The 19,702-nt window shown below is 37.1% G+C and overlaps 1 protein-coding gene across 1 annotated transcript in view; it reads right to left on the reverse strand.

The window, feature by feature from the left end:
- Positions 1 to 12,147: 12,147 nt before the first annotated feature.
- Positions 12,148 to 19,702, reverse strand: part of LOC306869469 (transmembrane protein 8B-like) — a gene marked incomplete at both ends in the record, with an annotated part of 89,911 nt that continues 82,356 nt past the window's right edge. Inside the window, 6 exons of the mRNA XM_079416243.1 lie at positions 12,148 to 12,153; positions 12,961 to 13,077; positions 14,495 to 14,641; positions 15,149 to 15,327; positions 18,038 to 18,180; positions 19,026 to 19,149. Coding sequence (XP_079272369.1) covers positions 12,148 to 12,153; positions 12,961 to 13,077; positions 14,495 to 14,641; positions 15,149 to 15,327; positions 18,038 to 18,180; positions 19,026 to 19,149 — 716 coding nt within the window. The remainder of the gene's footprint in view (positions 12,154 to 12,960; positions 13,078 to 14,494; positions 14,642 to 15,148; positions 15,328 to 18,037; positions 18,181 to 19,025; positions 19,150 to 19,702) is intronic.

Below are 19,702 nucleotides of genomic sequence, written 5' to 3' on the forward strand. Positions count from 1 at the left end.
AGCTTTTGCCGGCTTCCTGTGCAATTTCAAAACCGATGTTACTAAAGTTTGCGAAGCTTTATAATTGCTGAGGAATTAAATTTCTTGTCCTAATTTCTTGTCACATTACAGTCACATAGCCTACTTCAGAAGATCCTTATCTGAAAATGTCCTGGAAAGCCTTCAAAGCCATTATGTATGTTTTGTCATTTCCATACATTGGAAAGATCACTCACTGAATCCTTTATTACGCCGATTGTGCAGGTTTATTGAATTTACTGCTCAAGTGGCCTTGACAGTTATTTTACATGCATTTCTGTCAAAAATGCATTTGATGGATTTTCCTTATGACAGTTCAGCTGTGATTCAACCTGCGTTTTTTGACAGCACCCATTTTTTTTTTTTAAGTTTTGTCTTTGAAGATACTGAAGAGGTAGAATCATTCCTCAGATTCCTCTTTCCATTCCATTCCTCTTTTACAGTGCTATAACTTTTCCTCTAAACGAGAATAAAAAATATATTTCATGCAATACTCTTTTTTTTAAAAGAAATGAATAATATTAATAATAATAATAATAATAAATTGAACAACAAAAACAATAACAATAATAATAATAATTACACACATTATTATTATTATTATCATCATTATTATTATTATTACTACTGAAAATCACTTAATATTCAAGGCCATTACCACTCCCTCGCATATAGGCTCACAAAACATGTCTTTAAAAAATTAAATCAATATATTGTTTTCTGTGAATGAGTAAGCAGAATGATTTTCACATAATTGTTTAGTAAATATTCTAGCCTACAAGACTGATTACTCAAAAGTCTTATTCAGGACTATTTAGTGTGGGTTTTATGGCCTTATTTCGGCTACATTTGTTCCCCCAAAACTTACTAACCACGCATAATGTTTTGTTTTTTCAAAAAAATGCAAACATGTACATCCATTTTGGTCACATATTATTGTAGCATAGTTTGGGCTAAATACAAAAAATAAAAAAAAAATACATGTTGGTCAATAGTATGTTATAAGTAGCTGAAATAAGCACAAATATCAGGGCATGTCAAAACATCTCAAGGGCCCCAAAATCACCTCAGACCCCAGAGGGTTAATGGTCATCTCTAGTTGAAAAAGTCCTTAATGTAACAAAGGCACATTTTACTTGATTTGTACACTACATAAATTAATAAAACAAATATTTTCCATTATTTATTTATATTTGCTGAAAATGTGCATTTGTTGTTATTGTTATTATGGTGGTATTTCTACCTGTGCTGACCCTTAAAAATAACTTTCTTTGGTGTATAATCACATTCGTTTAGTCATATTAAATATTTACCTAATAAAAACAAATGAAGTAATACATAATAAAATAATTAATAAAAACAGTTAATTTAAACAGATGACAAAACAATTTTACAGTCTATGCAAATATCAGTATCATTATGAGTTTATAATGAGTTCTACAGCTTAAACCATTAGGAGAAAGAAACATCCTGCCCTCTGTCAACATTTCCTCACTCATTAATCTCCAGGCACATAACAGGTGCATGTTGTAAAAGGACAGAATGGAAAATGGATGAGCTCTAAATGTGACACTTAACTGATAGGCCTAGTCTGAACCAACCCAACTACTCAACAACAAAACAACACTTCATACTGGTGCACATCCCAGCAAAACCCAGATGTCCTGGTCTTCATGTCGCATGCTATTTATTGATGAGGATTATTCTCAAAATGTGCTTTACTCCCATATGTTCCTTTTCACTTACATTGACATTGATTGTCATTTATAGTTCCCATTGTAAGGCTGCTGTTTTGACAGTGGGGTTGGAATCCAACACCCACGGTCCTGACCACATCCTTAAACAGTAAAGGCTGCTCCAGAGATGAATCACACTTATTTAACCACCTCTGATGGATATGCACTAATATATTTATAAAGAATTCATTAGTCAAGCAGGATATGCCTTCAGATATTGATTGGATGACGCAAGAATCAATGAGGCCTGGACACAAGCTGAAACATGGTGCTTCACGCCTCAAATCTGGTTAGCATGCTTCTGGAGCATTGAAATAATAAATTGAAAATGTATTATTAACCCACAAACTACACAGCATAATTGCTTATGTGTTCAGCAGTTGTTTATCATTGTCTGTGAGATGCTACAGCATGAAGCTCAGGCAGTATATTCACAGCACAGAATAGAAGCTTATTAACTAGAAACCGTTACAGTACACCTGTTGGTAGATGCCAAAATTACACCATCTGGCCAAAAAGAGTATCTTTCCCCATTCAAAAATATTCATGTATTCTGAAAAAAAACAAAATTATCCAAGCAACAGTAAATCATCACAGTTGTCACTGTTAAATAAAACGGTTAAAGATCTTAGATTCTTAATTTAAATAAATCTGAATAAATGAGTAAGATTATTAGAGGAAAACATGAATATTAACATTAATATGAATAAATAAATAAAAAATATATCTATTTTATTTATTATTAATTGATTAATTAATTATTTGATTATTTATTAACTGAAATGATGAAGTTGAAGTACTAAAATTGCTTAAGCTAAATATAAATAAAAATTAACATACATACATACAGTCGTGGTCAGAATTATTGGCACCCTTGGTAAATATGATCAAAGGCGGCTGTGAAAATTAATATGCATTGTTAATCCTTTTGATCTTTTATTTAAAAAAAAATCACAAAAATCTAACCTTTCATTGGAGAATATGAATTTAAAATGGGAGTAAATATCATTATGAAATAAATGTTTTTGTTTAATGCACATTGGCCACAATTAATGGCACACTTTTATTCAATACTTTTTGAAACCTCCATTTGTCAGTTTAACAGCTATATATTTTCTCCTATAATGCCTGATGAGGTTAGAGAACACCTGACAAGAGATCAGAGACCATTCCTTCATCCAGAATCTCTCCAGACCCTTTAGATTCACAGCTCCATGACGGTGCTTCTCTTCAGTTCACCTCACTCATTTTCTACGGGGTTCAGGTCAGAGGACTGGAATGGCCATAGCAGAAGCTTGGTTTTGTGCCCCTTGACCCATTTTTGTGTTGTTTTGAGGTTTGTGTTTGGATTATTGCCCGGTTGGAAGATCCAAACTTGGCCCATTATAAGATTTCTAACAGAGTCAGTCACTTATTGATTTTTTATCTGTTGGTATTTTATAGAATCCATGATGCCATGTATTTAAAAAAGATGTCCAGGACCTCCAGCAGAAATATAGGCCCACAACAGTATAAAAATACAGCAGTATATTTCATTGTACACATGGGGTACTTTTTATCTCTGTGCGCACCAAACCCATATTGAGAGTTTGCTGCTAAAAAGCTTATTTTCTAGTTTCATCTGACCATAGAAGCCAGTCTCATTTGAAGTTCCAGTCGTGTCTGACAACTGAATATGCTGGAGATTGTTTTTGGATGAGTGAGGAGAATTTTTCTTGAAACCCTCCCAAACAACATGTGGTGATGTAGGGGCTGTTTGACAAATTTGTTTTAAGGTTTTCGAAACTCAACCGTTCTCTACAATTCTTCAGCTGTGGTCCTTGAAGAGTTTTTGGCCACTCAAACTCTCCTCCTCACCATGCATTAGGATGATATAGACACATGTCCTCTTCAAGGCAGATTCATAACATTTTCTGTTGATTGAAAATTCTTAATTATTGCTCTGATGGTGGAAATGGGAATTTTCACTGCTCTAGCTCTTTTCTTAAAGCCACTTCACTAATTTGTGAAGCTTAAGTATCTTTTGCTGCACATCAGAAATATATTATTTGGTTTTTCTCATTGTGATGGATGATTAAGGGAATTTGGACTTTGTTTTCCCTCTTATTTATATTTCTGTTAAGTCTTTTTCACTTTAATCTATGTTAATTCTATCTGTTCCAATACTTTTGGTAACATGAAAAATGGGTGGGTTCAAACAAAAGGTGCTATCTTCTAAGTTGTGTATCAGATCCAGATGAAAATACCTGTAAATAAAAGCTGAAATGTTAATCTCTCATCTCATATTAATCTTTTGTCAAACCCAAATGTTTACAGTCTACAGCAAAACTAAAGGAATTGGCCTTACTGTTTCAATACTTTTGGAGGGCACTGTATGTATGTATGTATGAAAGGAAAACATATATACATAGACACACACAGACACACACATATACATATATATATACATATATATATATATATACATATATACATATATACATATATATATATATATATACATATATACATATATATACATATATACATATATATACATATATACATATACATATATATATACATATACATATATATATATATACATATATATATATATACATATATATATATATATACATATATATATATATATACATATATATATATACATACATATATATATATACATACATATACATATACATACATATACATATACATACATATACATATACATACATATACATATATATATATATATATATATATATATATATATATATATATATATATATATATATATATATATATATATATATATATATATATGTTTTCCTTTCAGTCGGTCACTCCGCGTCACGTTGGATGACCGACGAAATTGGAAATTGGGATCTCTCCAGAGAGACCTATCCATTTCGAGTCCAACTAAACGAGCCAATGGACATTGGCATGCGGTAATTCGCATCCAGCTGCCACTGATCACAGCGAGAGTATAAGAGGCAGCAGGTGCACTGCATTAATTAATCCTTTCGCTTCGGAGCTGAGCGGTAGTGATTGAAGCTACTGCTCTCCCTTCCAAGAGAGTGTTCTACGAGTGGATGCCATCACCTTGGCCTATGAAGCACAAGGTGTGTCCTGCCCGCTCAGGTTGCGTGCTCACTCCACTAGGGGTGTCGCATCATCCTGGGCGCTGGCTCGTGGTGCCTCGCTAGCAGACATCTGAAGAGCTGCGGGTTGGGCGACTCCCAACACGTTCGCTAGGTTTTATAGCCTATGTGTTGAACCGGTTTCCTCCTGTGTTCTCACCTAAAACGGGTAGTGGCACTGAGAGGCCCGGCTCAGAGTCAGCTTGCGGCGTCCTTATGCCTAATTCTCCAGAGAGTTCCTTAACCAGTCGAACCCTGTCGAGTCCTCCATCACTCCGGCGTCCGGACGTAGCAGAGCATCCGGTGCCAGGCCTTTCAGCCAATGACTTCTTGAAATCTGGTGTGAGGCTAGTGCCCATATGAGAGACACTGCCGGGATCCCATATATGTATTCCACGGTATGCTTAGTAGAGCCGTGTTTCCCCTGGCAGGCCACGTTCTGCCATCTCTAATGATGCAGCCAAAGCCATCTCAGATACTTCCATGTGCAATAGGGCCCTACGGGATACTTCACATGTCTAAATGCCACTTAAACCCCTCTGGGAGAAGGTGACGCAGTGTGCCTCTTCCAAGCGGAAGGGCATGCTTCCCAGTGTTATCCAAGTCCTACTGTTTGGGTTGCTCAAGGAACAACAGTAGTTGACCTTCTCCGTGTAGAGCCCGGTCCTATCGTCTGCCTTATAGGAAGGATCAGGAGGCCTACACAGGGCACTGGAAGGGGCAACTCCTGTGGCGCTTTGGTAGGGATCCCAAATTCATCGATCATCCGACGTGACGCGGAGTGACCGACTGAAAGGGGACGTCTCGGTCACGTATGTAACCCTCGTTCCCTGAAGGAGGGAACGGAGACATCACATCCAGTTGCCACAGTCACTGTGCCACCACTGAGCTGCCAGGTCACCGGCTCGGCTCCTCAGCCAAAGGCGTGAATTAATGCGGTGCACCTGCTGCCTCTTATACTCACGCTGTGATCAGCGGCAGCTGGATGCGAATTACCGCATGCCAATGTTCACTGGCTCGTTTAGTTGCACTCGAAGTGGATAGGTCTCTCTGGCGAGATCCCAATTTCCAATTTCGTCGTCACCCGACGAATATTATATATATATATATATATATATATATATATATATATATATATATAGTGACCCATACTCGGAATTCGTGCTCTGCATTTAACCCATCCAACGTGCACACACACAGCAGTGAACACACACACACCGTGAACACACACCCAGAGCAGTGGGCAGCCATTTATGCTGCAGCACCCGAGGAGCAGTTGGGGGCTCGGTGCCTTGCTCAAGAGCACCTCAGTCGTGGTATTGAGGGTGGAGAGAGCGCTGTATATTCACTCCACCCACCTTCAATCCCAGCCGGACTCGAGACCGCAACCTTTGGATTACGAGTCCGACTCTCTAACCATTAGGCCATGACTCCCCCTATATGTGTGTGTGTGTGTGTGTGCGTCCGTCCGTCCGTCCGTACAGGTCTTCTCCAGATCTTTCAGGTTTTGGGGCTGTCGCTGGGCAACACGGAGTTTCAGCTCCGTCCATAGATTTTCTATTGGGTTCAGGTCTGGAGACTCACCAGGCCACTCCAGGACCATGAAATGTTTGTTACGGTGCCACTCCTTAGTTGCCCTTGCTGTGTCTTTTGGGGTCATTGTCATGCTGGAAGACCCAGCCACGACCCATCTTCAATGCTCTTACTGAGGGAAGGAGGTTGTTGCCCAAAATCTCGCGATACATGGCCCCATCCATCCTCCCCTCAATACGGTGCAGTCGTCCTGTCCCCTTTGCAGAAAAGCACCCCCAAAGCATGATGTTTCCACCCCCATGCTTCACGGTTGGGATGGTGTCCTTAGGATTGTACGCATCCTTCTTCTTCCAAACACGGCGAGTACAGTCTATACCAAAAAGTTCTATTTTGGTCTCATCTGACCACATGACCTTCTCTCCCATGCCTCCTCTGGATCATCCAGATGGTCTTTGGCAAACTTCAAACGGGCCTGGCTTGAGCAGGGGGACCTTGCGTGTACTGCAGGATTTTAATCCATGACGGTGTAGTGTGTTACTAATGGTAACCGTTGAGACTGTGGTCCCAGCTCTCTTCAGGTCATTGACCAGGTCCTCCCGTGTAGTTCTAGGCTGATCCTTCAGCTTTCTCAGGATCATTGATACTCCACGAGGCGATATCTTGCATGGAGCCCCAGTCCGAGTGAGATTGACAGTCATCTTGAATTTCTTCCTTTTTCGAATAATTGCGTGGAGAGGTTGGAGTCTGATTGATTGAGTGTGTGAACAGGTGTCTTTTATACAGGTAACGAATTTAAATAGGTGCAATTAATACAGGTAATAAGTGGAGGATAGGAGGGCTTCTTAAAGACAAATAGGTTTGTGAGAGGTGATCAAATACTTATTTCATGCAATAAAATGGAAATTAATTATTCAAAAATCATACAATGTGAATTTCTGGATTTTTTTTCTTCTGTCTCTCACAGTTGAGGTGTACCTACGAAAAATGAAAATTACAAATCTCGCCATTCTTTGTAAGTGGGAAAACTTGAAAAAGCGGCAGTGTATCAAATACTTATTTGCCCCACTGTATATGTGTGTGTGTGTGTGCGCGTGCATGTTTATGTGGTTTATGAGGACACAAATTTGTATAATGACATGGGTATGACAGAGGTATTACAATATGAAGGTGGTTTATGAGGACACTGCCTATGTCCCCGTAATTCAAAAGGCTTAAAAAACAAACATACTAAATGGTGTTTTTTTGAAAATCTAAAAATGCACAAAGTTTCCTGTGAGGGCTAAGTTTAGGTGTAGGGTAGGTGTATGGCAATAGCACACACAGTTTGTTCAGTATAAAAACCATTACGCCTATGGAGAGTCCCCATAAACCACAAAAACCAACGTGTGTAATATATATATATATATATATATATACACCCACACTGTACAAAGTAAAAGTTTGACTGGGCCTCCCAGATAAATTTCTTCAGTTAGTGGGGAAATCGTAAATATTTCCTTTTAATTTTACATCATATCATTTCTGTTTGAAATCTGTCTGAAAATAACTTTCATATGAGAATAACTTATTCATGTCATTGGGTTACAGTATATATAGTACGTACTATTTCATAATATTTGTCAGAGAATTTATAAAGTGGAGATGTTGAGGCTCATAACAATAAAATGCATGAGTCATGGATCAATGTGTACAGTATGAAACAGCCATGGGAGGTCACCACAGAGATAAAAACAAAACTCTTAAAACATTACTGCTGATGACCACAGAAAGTTTGCAAAGACCTCCTCCAGGTTCCAAAGCATCACTGAAAAAAATAAATAATTTATATCTGAGGAGAAAGAAACCTTATCCTCTATGTGAGGCATGGGGAAGTGTAATGAAATTTGTCAGCTTTGCTGCATCAGGGCCTGGCTGCACTAAAGTTGTATCAGGAAATTCTACAGTAGAAGGTGTTGAATGACCCTGAATCTGAAACTCAGAAGGGTCATGCAACATGACAGTCAAAATGTAGCTGCATATCCACATCAAATACATTCTTATTATAGCTTTGCTAAAATGTTAAAGGGGTCATATGACGTTGCTAAAAAGAACATTATTTTGTGTATTTGGTGTAATGCAATGTGTTTATGCGGTTTAAGGTTAAGAAAATACATTATTTTCCACAAACTGTACATTATTGTTGCTCCTCTATGCTCCGCTTTTCTGAAACACACCTAATTTTACAAAGCTCATTGTTCTGAGAAGCGAGGCGTGCTCTGATTGGCAAGCTATCCTGTGTGTTGTGATTGGCCGAATACCTCAAGCGTGATACTGAAATGTTACGCCCCTTACCGTATTGTGATGCTGTGTCCTGTCGCGACAACACAAAAACAATAAAAACCCATTATAAACGAGGCATTTGTTGCATCCAGTGGGGACATAATTACTGATTATAATGAATTATACTGACTTTTTATGCGTCGCTTTGCATCGCGCCGAGTAAACATTACAATGTCTGCATTTGTGATTGGAGAAATGACAAACAACAAGCACTACTCTACACTGCTCAAAACTCGCGTTTGAATCGTCAGTGGCAAATTCTTTAAATATGAACACGTACTTACAGGCTGTGAGTCAGAAGCGCCAGACTGTCCTTGCAAAGTTGTAATTGCCCCACTTTATAGAAACAGCCTTTGTGCAAGCCAGCATTGTAGGCTACTCTTCAAGGTTCAGGAAATAGTCCTCTGTAAAATGCGCTGCACACACTCTAATATTTGGGTTGAACTGTTCTGGAACAGTGTTGTAAATACTACTTAACCACTGATTTCTATTTGTGTCCCCTTTTGGAAGCCCAAACAAGGTAGTTTCGCTTTCACAACGAAACAGAGCGTCTCCAGGACATGGCGCCGGCAGCAGCAACAATACTACACCGAGAATAAAAATCACGCCCCCTTTCTTTGCGTATACATTTGGGCGGTGTTTTGAAAATCTCCCCACACCGTGACGTAGACGTGTTTCAATGAGCCGTTTTAGGTGGGCATGGTCGAGTCTTAACTTTTATAAAGAATATCTCTTTGGTTTTGAGACTTTAGTCTTTGCAACTTCAGGGATTTTATCTATGCACAAATAGTATGTAACACTCCAAAGAGAAAGGAGAACTTGAAATCGCATCATATGACCCAAACTGCTGTGGCAGAGTCAAAACAGCCCATTTTAGCAAAACATCCCAAAACCCAATTAAAAATTAAACAATTAACAATTAAAACACCAGATAATTTACCTAACTGCTATGAGTGGTGTGATCACAACAGAAAGCTTTACAGAAAATGTTCTGACATCGATCACACTTCAGAAATGTTCATACAGAAATGCAGAGAATTCCAAAGGTTTCTTATTATTCCCCTCACAATGCTATGTTTTAAACATCATGTGCCTTTATTTGGTTTGTAGGTGATATCTCAAGCATTATTCTACTGTAAAAATAAAATGTGTATTCCTCTAACAGAAGTAATTTGATTTTACATTCAAATTGTGGCTGTTATTGGATATACCAAATGAAACTCACATCTCACTGTAAGCGAAAGAGAGAAGACCCATTCAGACGATATGTTTCTCTTTCTCTCACTGTCCATGAATATGTGTGTGTGTGTGTGTGTGTGTGTGTATATATATATATATAAATCAAATTACTTCTGCTAGAGGAATACACATTTTATTTTTACAGTAGAATAATGCTTGAGATATCACCTACAAACCAAATAAAGGCACATGATGTTTAAAACATAGCATTGTGAGGGGAAGAATAAGAAACCTTTGGAATTCTCTGCATTTCTGTATGAACATTTCTGAAGTGTGATCGATGTCAGAACATTTTCTGTAAAGCTTTCTGTTGTGATCACACCATATATACACACCATATACACACACACACACACATATATATATATATATATATATATATATATATATATATATATATATATATATATATATATATATATATATATATATATATATATATATACACACACACACACACACACATATATGTATATATATATATATATACACACACACACACACGTTGCCCTGGACCACAAAACCAGTCTTAAGTCACTGGGGTATAGTTGTAGCCAAATATACAATGTATGGGTAAAAATAATTGATTTTTCTTTTATGCCAAAAATCATTAGGACATTAAGTAAAGATCATGTTCCATGAAGATATTTTTAAATTCCCTACTGTAAATATATCGAAACACCATTTTTGATATGTAATATGCTAAGAACTTCATTTGGACAACTTTAAAGGCGATTGTCTAAATATTTAGATTTTTTTGCATCCTCAGAGTCCAGATTTTCAAATAGTTGTATCTCGGTCAAATATTGTCCTATCATTACAAATCATACATCAATGGAAAGTGTATTTATTCAGCTTTCAAATGTTGTACATTTAAAAACAATTGACCCTCATGACTGGTTTTGTGGTACAGTGTCACGTGTGTGTGTGTGTGTGTGTGTGTGTGTGTGTGTGTGTGTGTGTGAGTGTGTGTGTGACCCCGGACCACAAAACCAGTCATAAGGGTCAACTTTTATATATAGTTCATTTCCAAAGTTAATAAATGAAATTAAAAAAGTTTGATGAACACTAAAAAATTTGTATGATATAATGGTGTTGGTTAGTTTAGTTCAGCTGAAAAACTCTTCATTTAAGAATTTTTAAATGCCTATGGAGAAAATTACTAGGAAAGAAAATCACTTTTTACTTGCTCTAATTTAAGCTTTCGGTGTACATTCAGAGCCCAAAAACACTACAAGAGGATCACAGAAGATAATGATAAACTGCACTGTAAACTAATTGTGTGGATGTAGCATGTCACAAGCTTGATAAATTGTAGCTTTTTCCTCAGTGCTAAAATGGATGTGAGAATCACACAGTGGGATGCTTTGTACTGTGTTTGCGTAGGCTTGGGGAGCTTTGAAATAGAGGTGTCAACTGACATGTTTTAACTACAAAGCCATTATGTGCCATGGAGATGATAGACGTCTGTATTTGACAGTCAATGTTACATTCAATGAATTTTTGACAGAATTAGAGTAATCTGTACTCTTGTCTTTGAATATGACATTCAGAAATGCAAGAAGATTTCAGCCTATTCATGTATTTAGACTGTAGAGCTTATATTAAAAGTGTTTGCAGTGCTGCGTTAATAAAAGTTATTTAGATTTACTAAAATTTACACCATTCTTTTGCATCACCAGTTGTCAAATGTGCATCAAACATTTTTATAATATAGCAAATATGTAGCACATCAAAACCAAAAAAAAACTAAATACAAACGTGTCTTTTATTCTGTTCAGATGTGATTTTCATTAGAATCATTATTAGTGCCTTCAAATGTAAGTTTAGGTCACGGGAGGAAGAAATTATCTCTGCTTGTCGTAGTCTTGCTGAACGTTTGCTATTCTGTCTCATTATTTCTCTCTCACACAATACAGTATATCTTTGTACCTGCAGTAGAAGTTCATTGGCTCCTCTTCTTTCTGCATGTATATATCCAGCAGCACATTCGACTCAAGGGAGGACGTGCTGCTTACACTCAACTGTAGTTTGCCAGAGGCTCTGGCAAAGACTTTTCCTTGTCCAACACCCATTTTTTTTTTTTTATCATCTCACTTCAGGAAAGCAGTGTGGTCGCTTGATGAATTAGCATAAAGTACAAGCTGCCTGGTAATGGAACAGCAAGGGCGTCTCTAATACTGACAGAACAGAAAAAACTTTTAATGCCACACCATGCTAATGCATAGATAAATGCAGCCTTGAACGAGGGGGTGCATGCTGGACCAGGTAATGTGAAATGCCTTCATAAATTATAGATATTGAAAAGGTGCTTTGTTGTCACTCAACAGCCAAAGAAAAAAATAGCGCTGGCATTTAACTGCCGGATCCATCAGACTGAAAGAACAAGGTTATTTTTGGACAGACAGGCACATTGCCTTATAATATGATGTTTTCATTACATTTACAAACAATCATACAATTTATTTTATCCACTTACAAAACTGAAAAGCTTTGTTTTTCCCATTGAAAAAAAAAATATCTTAAACCAGCAAAAGTTGGTTTTTCTGGTGTGTTGGCTAGTTTTAAAAGGATTTTGGGCCTAGTCAGGCTAAGATCAGCTTAAGACAAGCTTAAACCAGCTGGGAGACCAACTAGCTGTCCAGTCTAGGCAGGAAGATCAGCTAGAACAGTTGAAGACAAGTCTAAACCAGCTAAGGCATCGATAAACCAGCTTGGAGATCAACTGGCAGCTTAAAACCTGCTTGGCCAGGCTGGAAGACCAGCTAAGGTCTACAACTAGACACAAACTAAGGTAACAATCACTTGTGACAAACAACAATGCCTCTATCTTGCAACCACAATGCCAACATCTGTTCATTTTTTATGCTTTGAGCCATATAACTGAAATCCATTCTGGCATGATTTATTGATATATTAAACATTTAATAAGGATGCATTACAGTCCTAAACACATGGAATGTATGCATGTGCACAATGCTACTTACCCAGGCAATGGCCATGATGCCTAAAGCGAAAAGACTGGGGCCCAGCAGGTTCCACAGGCCATGGCGGTCCAGCTGTAAGGCCATTGACAGAGCCATCGCCCCCAGCAAGTACAGCACCTGGTAGGAGAGCGGCAAAGAGGAAAAATATTAGTCCAAGCATCGACAACTCATCATGTCTAGAGGCAATAGTGAATCCCCAGTCCAATTAGGACCATCTTGCATCGGCCACCCTCTGTCAGACAGACTGCAAGTAAAGAGTGGTGGTGCTAAAAATGTCTCTCACTCTCTTTCCTTCCCTCCTAAAGTTAAGAACTGTTGTGACAAGGGTGATTTGATTAGTGTCTGCAAACTGCAGCACTCAGCAAAACACACGCAATCACCTAACGCATATAGAAGCGTTCTCCCTAGAGGAGAGCTATTTTTTCTTGTTCTTTCCATTGGACGCTTCCATCACAAACAGCAGTCCTCTCACTTTATTTTTCTGATTCTCAATTACTCAAACATAAAGTTCATCACATTCTTACTGTCTTTCTCCCTGTGCGACTTTCTTTAAATCTTACTCTTTCCCTCTGCAGTTGAGCAGCTGAAGACTGAACTACAGAGAGTATGCACACACCTGATAGTGTCCACCTATATTTACTCAGCTCCACAGCGAAATGTCACCATCATTATGACAGTACATGACAGACTGCTGACATTCGTATATTTACACTCTGTGTAAGCGCTTTACTGAGGTGGACAAAATTTCTGCTCTCTTGCACATCTTGGAAAGCTCTTTTCTTGGCAATAAAGTCCATGAAAAAATACTGGCCTCCATGAATCAAACAAAATGAATTTATAGAAATTGATGACACAAGAAATATACAGCATTTCTGGGCTCAAGGGTCTTCGTTTGTAATTTTAACTATCAGATTGTGGTTCTTATATACAGTGACCCTAAAAAGTGAATTTTGGGCATATACACACTACTGTTCAAAAGTTTGAGGTCGGTAATATTTGTAATGCGTTTGAAAGGAGTCTCTTATGCTAATCAAGGCTGCATTCATTTAATATAAAACACAGTAAATCAGTAATATTCTGAAATATTTTAAATCATTTTTCAATTTTTTATAAATTTTAAAGCATAAATTATTCTTGTGATGGCAAAGCAGAATTTTCAGCAGCTTTAACTTCAGACTTCAATGTCACCTGATTGCTCAGAAATCATTCTAATATGCTGATTTGGTGCTCAAGAAACATTTATTATTACTATCATTTATATAATTCTTTACTGTCACTTTCTTACCTTGCTGAACAAAAGAGTATTTTAATTTAAATTTAAAAATTAATTGCTTTAAAAATCATACTCACCACAAATTTTTGAACGGTAGTATAAGTTTCAGTTTGCTTTGATTTTTTTTCTTCTTTATTCAATGCAAACACAGTCATTCTGAATATCAGCCACACTTCCAAAACATTTGGAGGCACAGAGTGAAGAACCACAAGGTTTATGGAAATTAAATTTGCTCTGAGTTTGCATCTGACTGATTTTTACCTGTTTGATAATGGATTTGAGTCTGGCCATGGCGATAACAGTGACCCATACAGACATGAGCGAGCCGAGGAAGTCACAGAACTGCAGCACGTCATACTCCATGATGCAGAAGACCACAATGCCTGGCTGGTCACAGGCATGATAAAACTGTTCAGGGGTGAAAGACGAAAACAAAAGGTCAGAGGAGGCATGAATAAAATATGGCACTCTGACATGTCACTGGTTCTTAACTGAAATCTCCATACTCTTGCTGCCACTGATATGCTGAATTAGGGCTCATGATGGATTTGTGAGATAGTCAGCAGGTCTTCAAGTACTTATTGCGTTAATTAGGCATATTTGTTAAAAACTGGAACAGAATGCAAATCTAGCATAAAATATAAATTATACAGTTAACAGTTAGTTCCAGTTCTGGTCCATTAAGTTGATTTACAAGTTACAACGGCCTTGAACATATCTCATCAAGTTAGAATTTAGAGTTAGGATTATTAATTTTTATTATGTTTGAAACTGTACATTTCTTTATTTAATTTCAGATGAGTCATGAAAACAGAAGAATATTACCTGTTGATGTCAACATGCAAGTGGTAGCAACTGAAATGTTTATGCTATGGGTATATTTTTGATAGGTTTAAACCAGGCCTTCATACTCACAGTGGAAAAGAACATGGTGAAAATATAGACAGATGCCTCCAGCAGGTAATGACTGCGGATGGCGATGGTCACAGGTGGGACGAACATCAGGTTGCTGAGGCACAGAAGGAGAGTTGAGAGCAGCTGGAAGCCATATGAGTATGCCTCTGTGTTGTCCGTGCAACCCCAGCCATCCCAACCTAGAAAAGCACACTCGCATTACTAACCAAAATGGTCCTAAGCTGGACTCAAAATGGACCAGAAAGATACAATTTTAAGCATAAATCTTGAAAACGTCAGTCCCAGTTCACTGTAATTACATGGAAAAGAACATGCGAAACATGTCTTCAAAATGTATTTTATGTTCTGCAGAAGAAAGAAAGTCGTGTAAGTTTGGAATGACATGAATTTGAACAAATGATGACTGAATTTAAATTTTTGGATGCACTATTTCTTTCAAAGCAAGCAGGTACACTACTGTTCAAAAGTTTGGGGTCAGTAAGATTTATTTTATTTGGAAGTAAGGACTCATTATTGATCAAAAGTGGTTCAAAAAGATTTCTATTTAAATGCTGTTCATTTGAACTTACTTTTCAGTAAAGAATTCTGGGGGGGGGGGGGGGGGGGGGGGGGAATCATGCATGACAGGCACACACCTGTTTTCAACATTGATAATATAATAAGAAATGTTTCTTGAGCAGCAAATGAGCATATTAGAATGATTTCTGAAGGATCATGTGACACTGAAGACTGAGTAATGATGCTGAAATTTCAGCTTTGACATTACCGGAATAAATTACATTGTAAAATATATTCAAACAGAACACAGCTATTCTAAACAGTAATAATATTTCATAATATTTCTGTTTTTACTGTAATGCAACCCCAAGTTTTGGAAAATTAGTGTATGTACAATATACTCCTGTCCATATCCTCAAAGTAAACTAAGCAAGCGAAAACCAAAATAAAACACACACATTGGCAATGCATGTAAAGCTAACAAAGAAAAAAACATCACAGAAATACACATGTACTTTCTTCATCGTTCACACACACATATTCTGTTCCTCATCTGTCAGCTGTTGTAAACAGCTTCATAAATATAGATTGGATTCGGGCAGCCTACTGTTATATAAACACCATGAAGGAAATAGATGTACTGCACCTCTAACCTCTCATAGAAAATGCTAGAAAACATACCACAAATCTCTCTGATTACGAAGCCTTAATTAGCCAAACCACAAACAAAAATCCTCAAAGGCATGTCGTGATTGAAGTCTTGCTGAGTGTCGACAAAGACGGTCAATTGAGCTTTACTAGACACTCGAGAACAGAGAAGAGCTTTGCATGTGTGCTGTATCAGGGCACTCAGCTGTTTGCCAGAAAACATTCATTAAAAGGGTAAATTTGTCTATGCTAATGACAAAAGAAACTATGGATAAGAATCCAGGGGGAGAGGGGAAACGAGGCACCAGAGCTTTATAATGGCGCTGTAATTGAGAGGTTGTGATTAGCATAGTTCTCAGGATCATCAAATGTCCTCTAATTAAAAACCACTTGATTTGTGATCTCACAGTTATACAGCAACATGATTGGCACATGTGTAATTGAAGCATTTAACATGCCAATTAACTTTGATTGGCATCTGACAGCAGAGGAGAAGATAATAAATGGAATTAAAAAATATTACTGCGATTATCATCATAGTAACCGCAAGGGTGATAACTCCCTGGTGAGGGAGGATAGACTTGTTCACTTAGTTAATGACACAGAATTCCTGCTCCTTTATTTTTCTGAAAGATAAAGTTTCAAGGAGTTTTCAAGCACACGTGTCACATTATAAGAATAGGAACCAAAAATTGTCCTTTTTTGATTTGTGACCAGCCCGATCTCACGGAATCATACAACCTCACTCGTACAAATTCGTATGATTTTTGCTAAATCGTACGTATTTTACGAGTCGCCAATTCGTATAAATTTGTACATATGACCTCCACCTAACCCCACCTCTAAACCTACCCGTCACTGGAGTTTAGACAAATCGTACAAAATCGCACGAGTGAGGTCGTACGAACTCATACGAATTAGCCACCTCGTAAAATACTTACGAATTGGTTGTGAGATAGCATTGTTTGTGACACATCTAATATTTCTAATATGGCAAGTGCATGAGTTGATTATTGGCAAAACAAAAAAAACTAAACCAAACAAATTGAAATCGCAGCATTATGAAGAAAATGCACTACCTTTCAAAAGTTTTAGGTCAGTAAGATTGATTGATTTTCATTTTCTTTTCAGCAAGAACACAGTAAAAAAACATTTATAATGTTACAAAAGATTTCTATTTAAAATCAATAGAACAAATAAATATAACTTTTGAACTTAACACAACTTTTTTCAACAGTAATAAGAAATGTTTCTTGAGCACTAAATCAGCATATTGGGATGATTTCTGAAGGACTGGAGTAATGGCTGCTAACAATTCAGCCATGAATAAATTACAATTTAAAAAAAATAAGTTTATTTGTAATAATGTTTCTCAGTATTTCTGATCAAACGAATGCTGCCTCAGTGAGCTTAAAAACCTTTAAAAAATCATGAAAATATTATCTAGTAAATGTGAACTGATTCGTACATTTCTCTGCCTTTAAAATCTGGAATGTGAAACCTGTAATTGTCTGTGCGACCTAAAGCCAACATGTACTCATAAAATCCAAAATATATAAAATATTACAAAAATTCATTTGGATATATTTTACTTAAGTCCAGATGATATAAAAAGTGACATTAAATGATTTTTGCTGATCATTTCCCACTCTTGCCTGTTTTAGGATTAAAAATATGACTAAGTTACACCAATCATTTAAAAAAAAGAGAACACATGGGTTAAGAAAGGCTTTGGGAGCTCACCTGCTTTACACTCGCATGCAGCATACAGGTAGTTGTTGGTCCGCAGGAGTTTGCACTGGCCATAGGTGCCACAGTCATTGATGCAGGGTGTCAAGTAAGAGCGAAGGTACACCTCAGCTGTAACATTAGTACACATCTCAAACCTGTCCATGAACATGGAGAAGAAAAAAGTGAAAAGTTGAATATAAGCTTTTAGGAAAACTACCAAGAATGAACAGTCTGAAATGTCTGGACTGAAGCGTTTAGGGTTGCAAAAGCTTTCAAGCTTTGTGTGAGAAACAGCCCAAAATTAGAGATGTTCTCTTCTGTATTTCTCACACACAGCTATAGCATGGCTTCACAAGAATTATAGTTCACAAGTTGATCACTTAGATAGAGATAGATCACTTTTACAATATTTTTATGGTGCTTTTGTGTCCTTTTCGTGAAGTTGAACTCCTCATTGTACTTTCATAGAAAATACAAAGCAGCACAGTCTTGTAAATAACTCCTTTTGTGTTCAGTGGAAGAGAGAAAAAGTTTGGAACAACATGAAGGTGAGTAAATGATAACAGAACCTTCATTCGGGCGAACTCTTCCTTTAAGATAATATGAGATGTGAATATGTGAATATAAGTTGAAAATGATGCTATAATCTCCATAGTAGTGTGAAAATACATACTGTACAGCCTCTGTGTGCAGTTCTGAATGAAGATATAAAACGTAACATGAACTCTCATTGTCAGAATTCATTTTCATTTTGAATGAGATAAAGTAAGGTTATGAGAGTCTAGGTCAATATAAAAGTGAATTGTTTCACAAGTATTGTATTTCAGAGCAGCAAATAGGAAACATCCCACAGTTCAAATGCTGCTACTAGTGCACTTGCTAAATTTTGAAGAAGGTAAATACATGGAGTGCTATGAATATTTTACATCCTTTTCTCAGCAACTGCATACTGATAATTTAGTGCAGAAACACAAACACAAAGACATATAAATGTGCTCACCCGTGTTCAGTGGCACATAGGGATCGCAGGCTCAGATACCACGTGCCCGTTTGCGGGTAGGGAATCCTCAGCTTGGTGATGTTTGCGGTGGTGTTAATGGAAAGATGAAATCCTGAAACTGATTCTGATAAAGAAAGAGCAGGAACAGGTAAAGGACAAGACAAAACTAGCTATGACTTAACTCACTTATTATTGTGAAACCCTGGTAAGTGCATATCTAAGTGATGTGCTCAACCATAAAATGGACCATAAAAGAAAATGCATGTGGTAGAAGCAAGTTTACCACATCATACCTGTATTTGCATTGAAATGGTGACATCTTTCTATGTTTCACCAGAATTGTTTCCAAATAAGCACTTCATTGTATTTATTGCCATGATTTTGGATCAAAGCCCTAGGGAACGTGAGTTGTCTTAATGAACATTACAGCAAAGGGCATTGGCCCATAGCAATTTAAAAGACAAACGGAAATAAAATTAAACATTGTCTGCCCCTACACTTTTTTTCTTTGGATACACGATGTTAATAGGCCTATATTATATAGGTTATTAATTGCACAGTGTGAGATTCATTGGTCCTCACAGAACTTTGTGAGATCGCGATGAACAAAGAGTGACAGCTTTATTGGTTATGAGCACTCTTTGCAAGCTTTCTAAGCAATCCATTTAAAATGTATA

This window comes from Barbus barbus (genome assembly GCF_936440315.1).
Source record: "Barbus barbus genome assembly, chromosome: 5".
Lineage (NCBI taxonomy): Eukaryota > Metazoa > Chordata > Actinopteri > Cypriniformes > Cyprinidae > Barbus > Barbus barbus.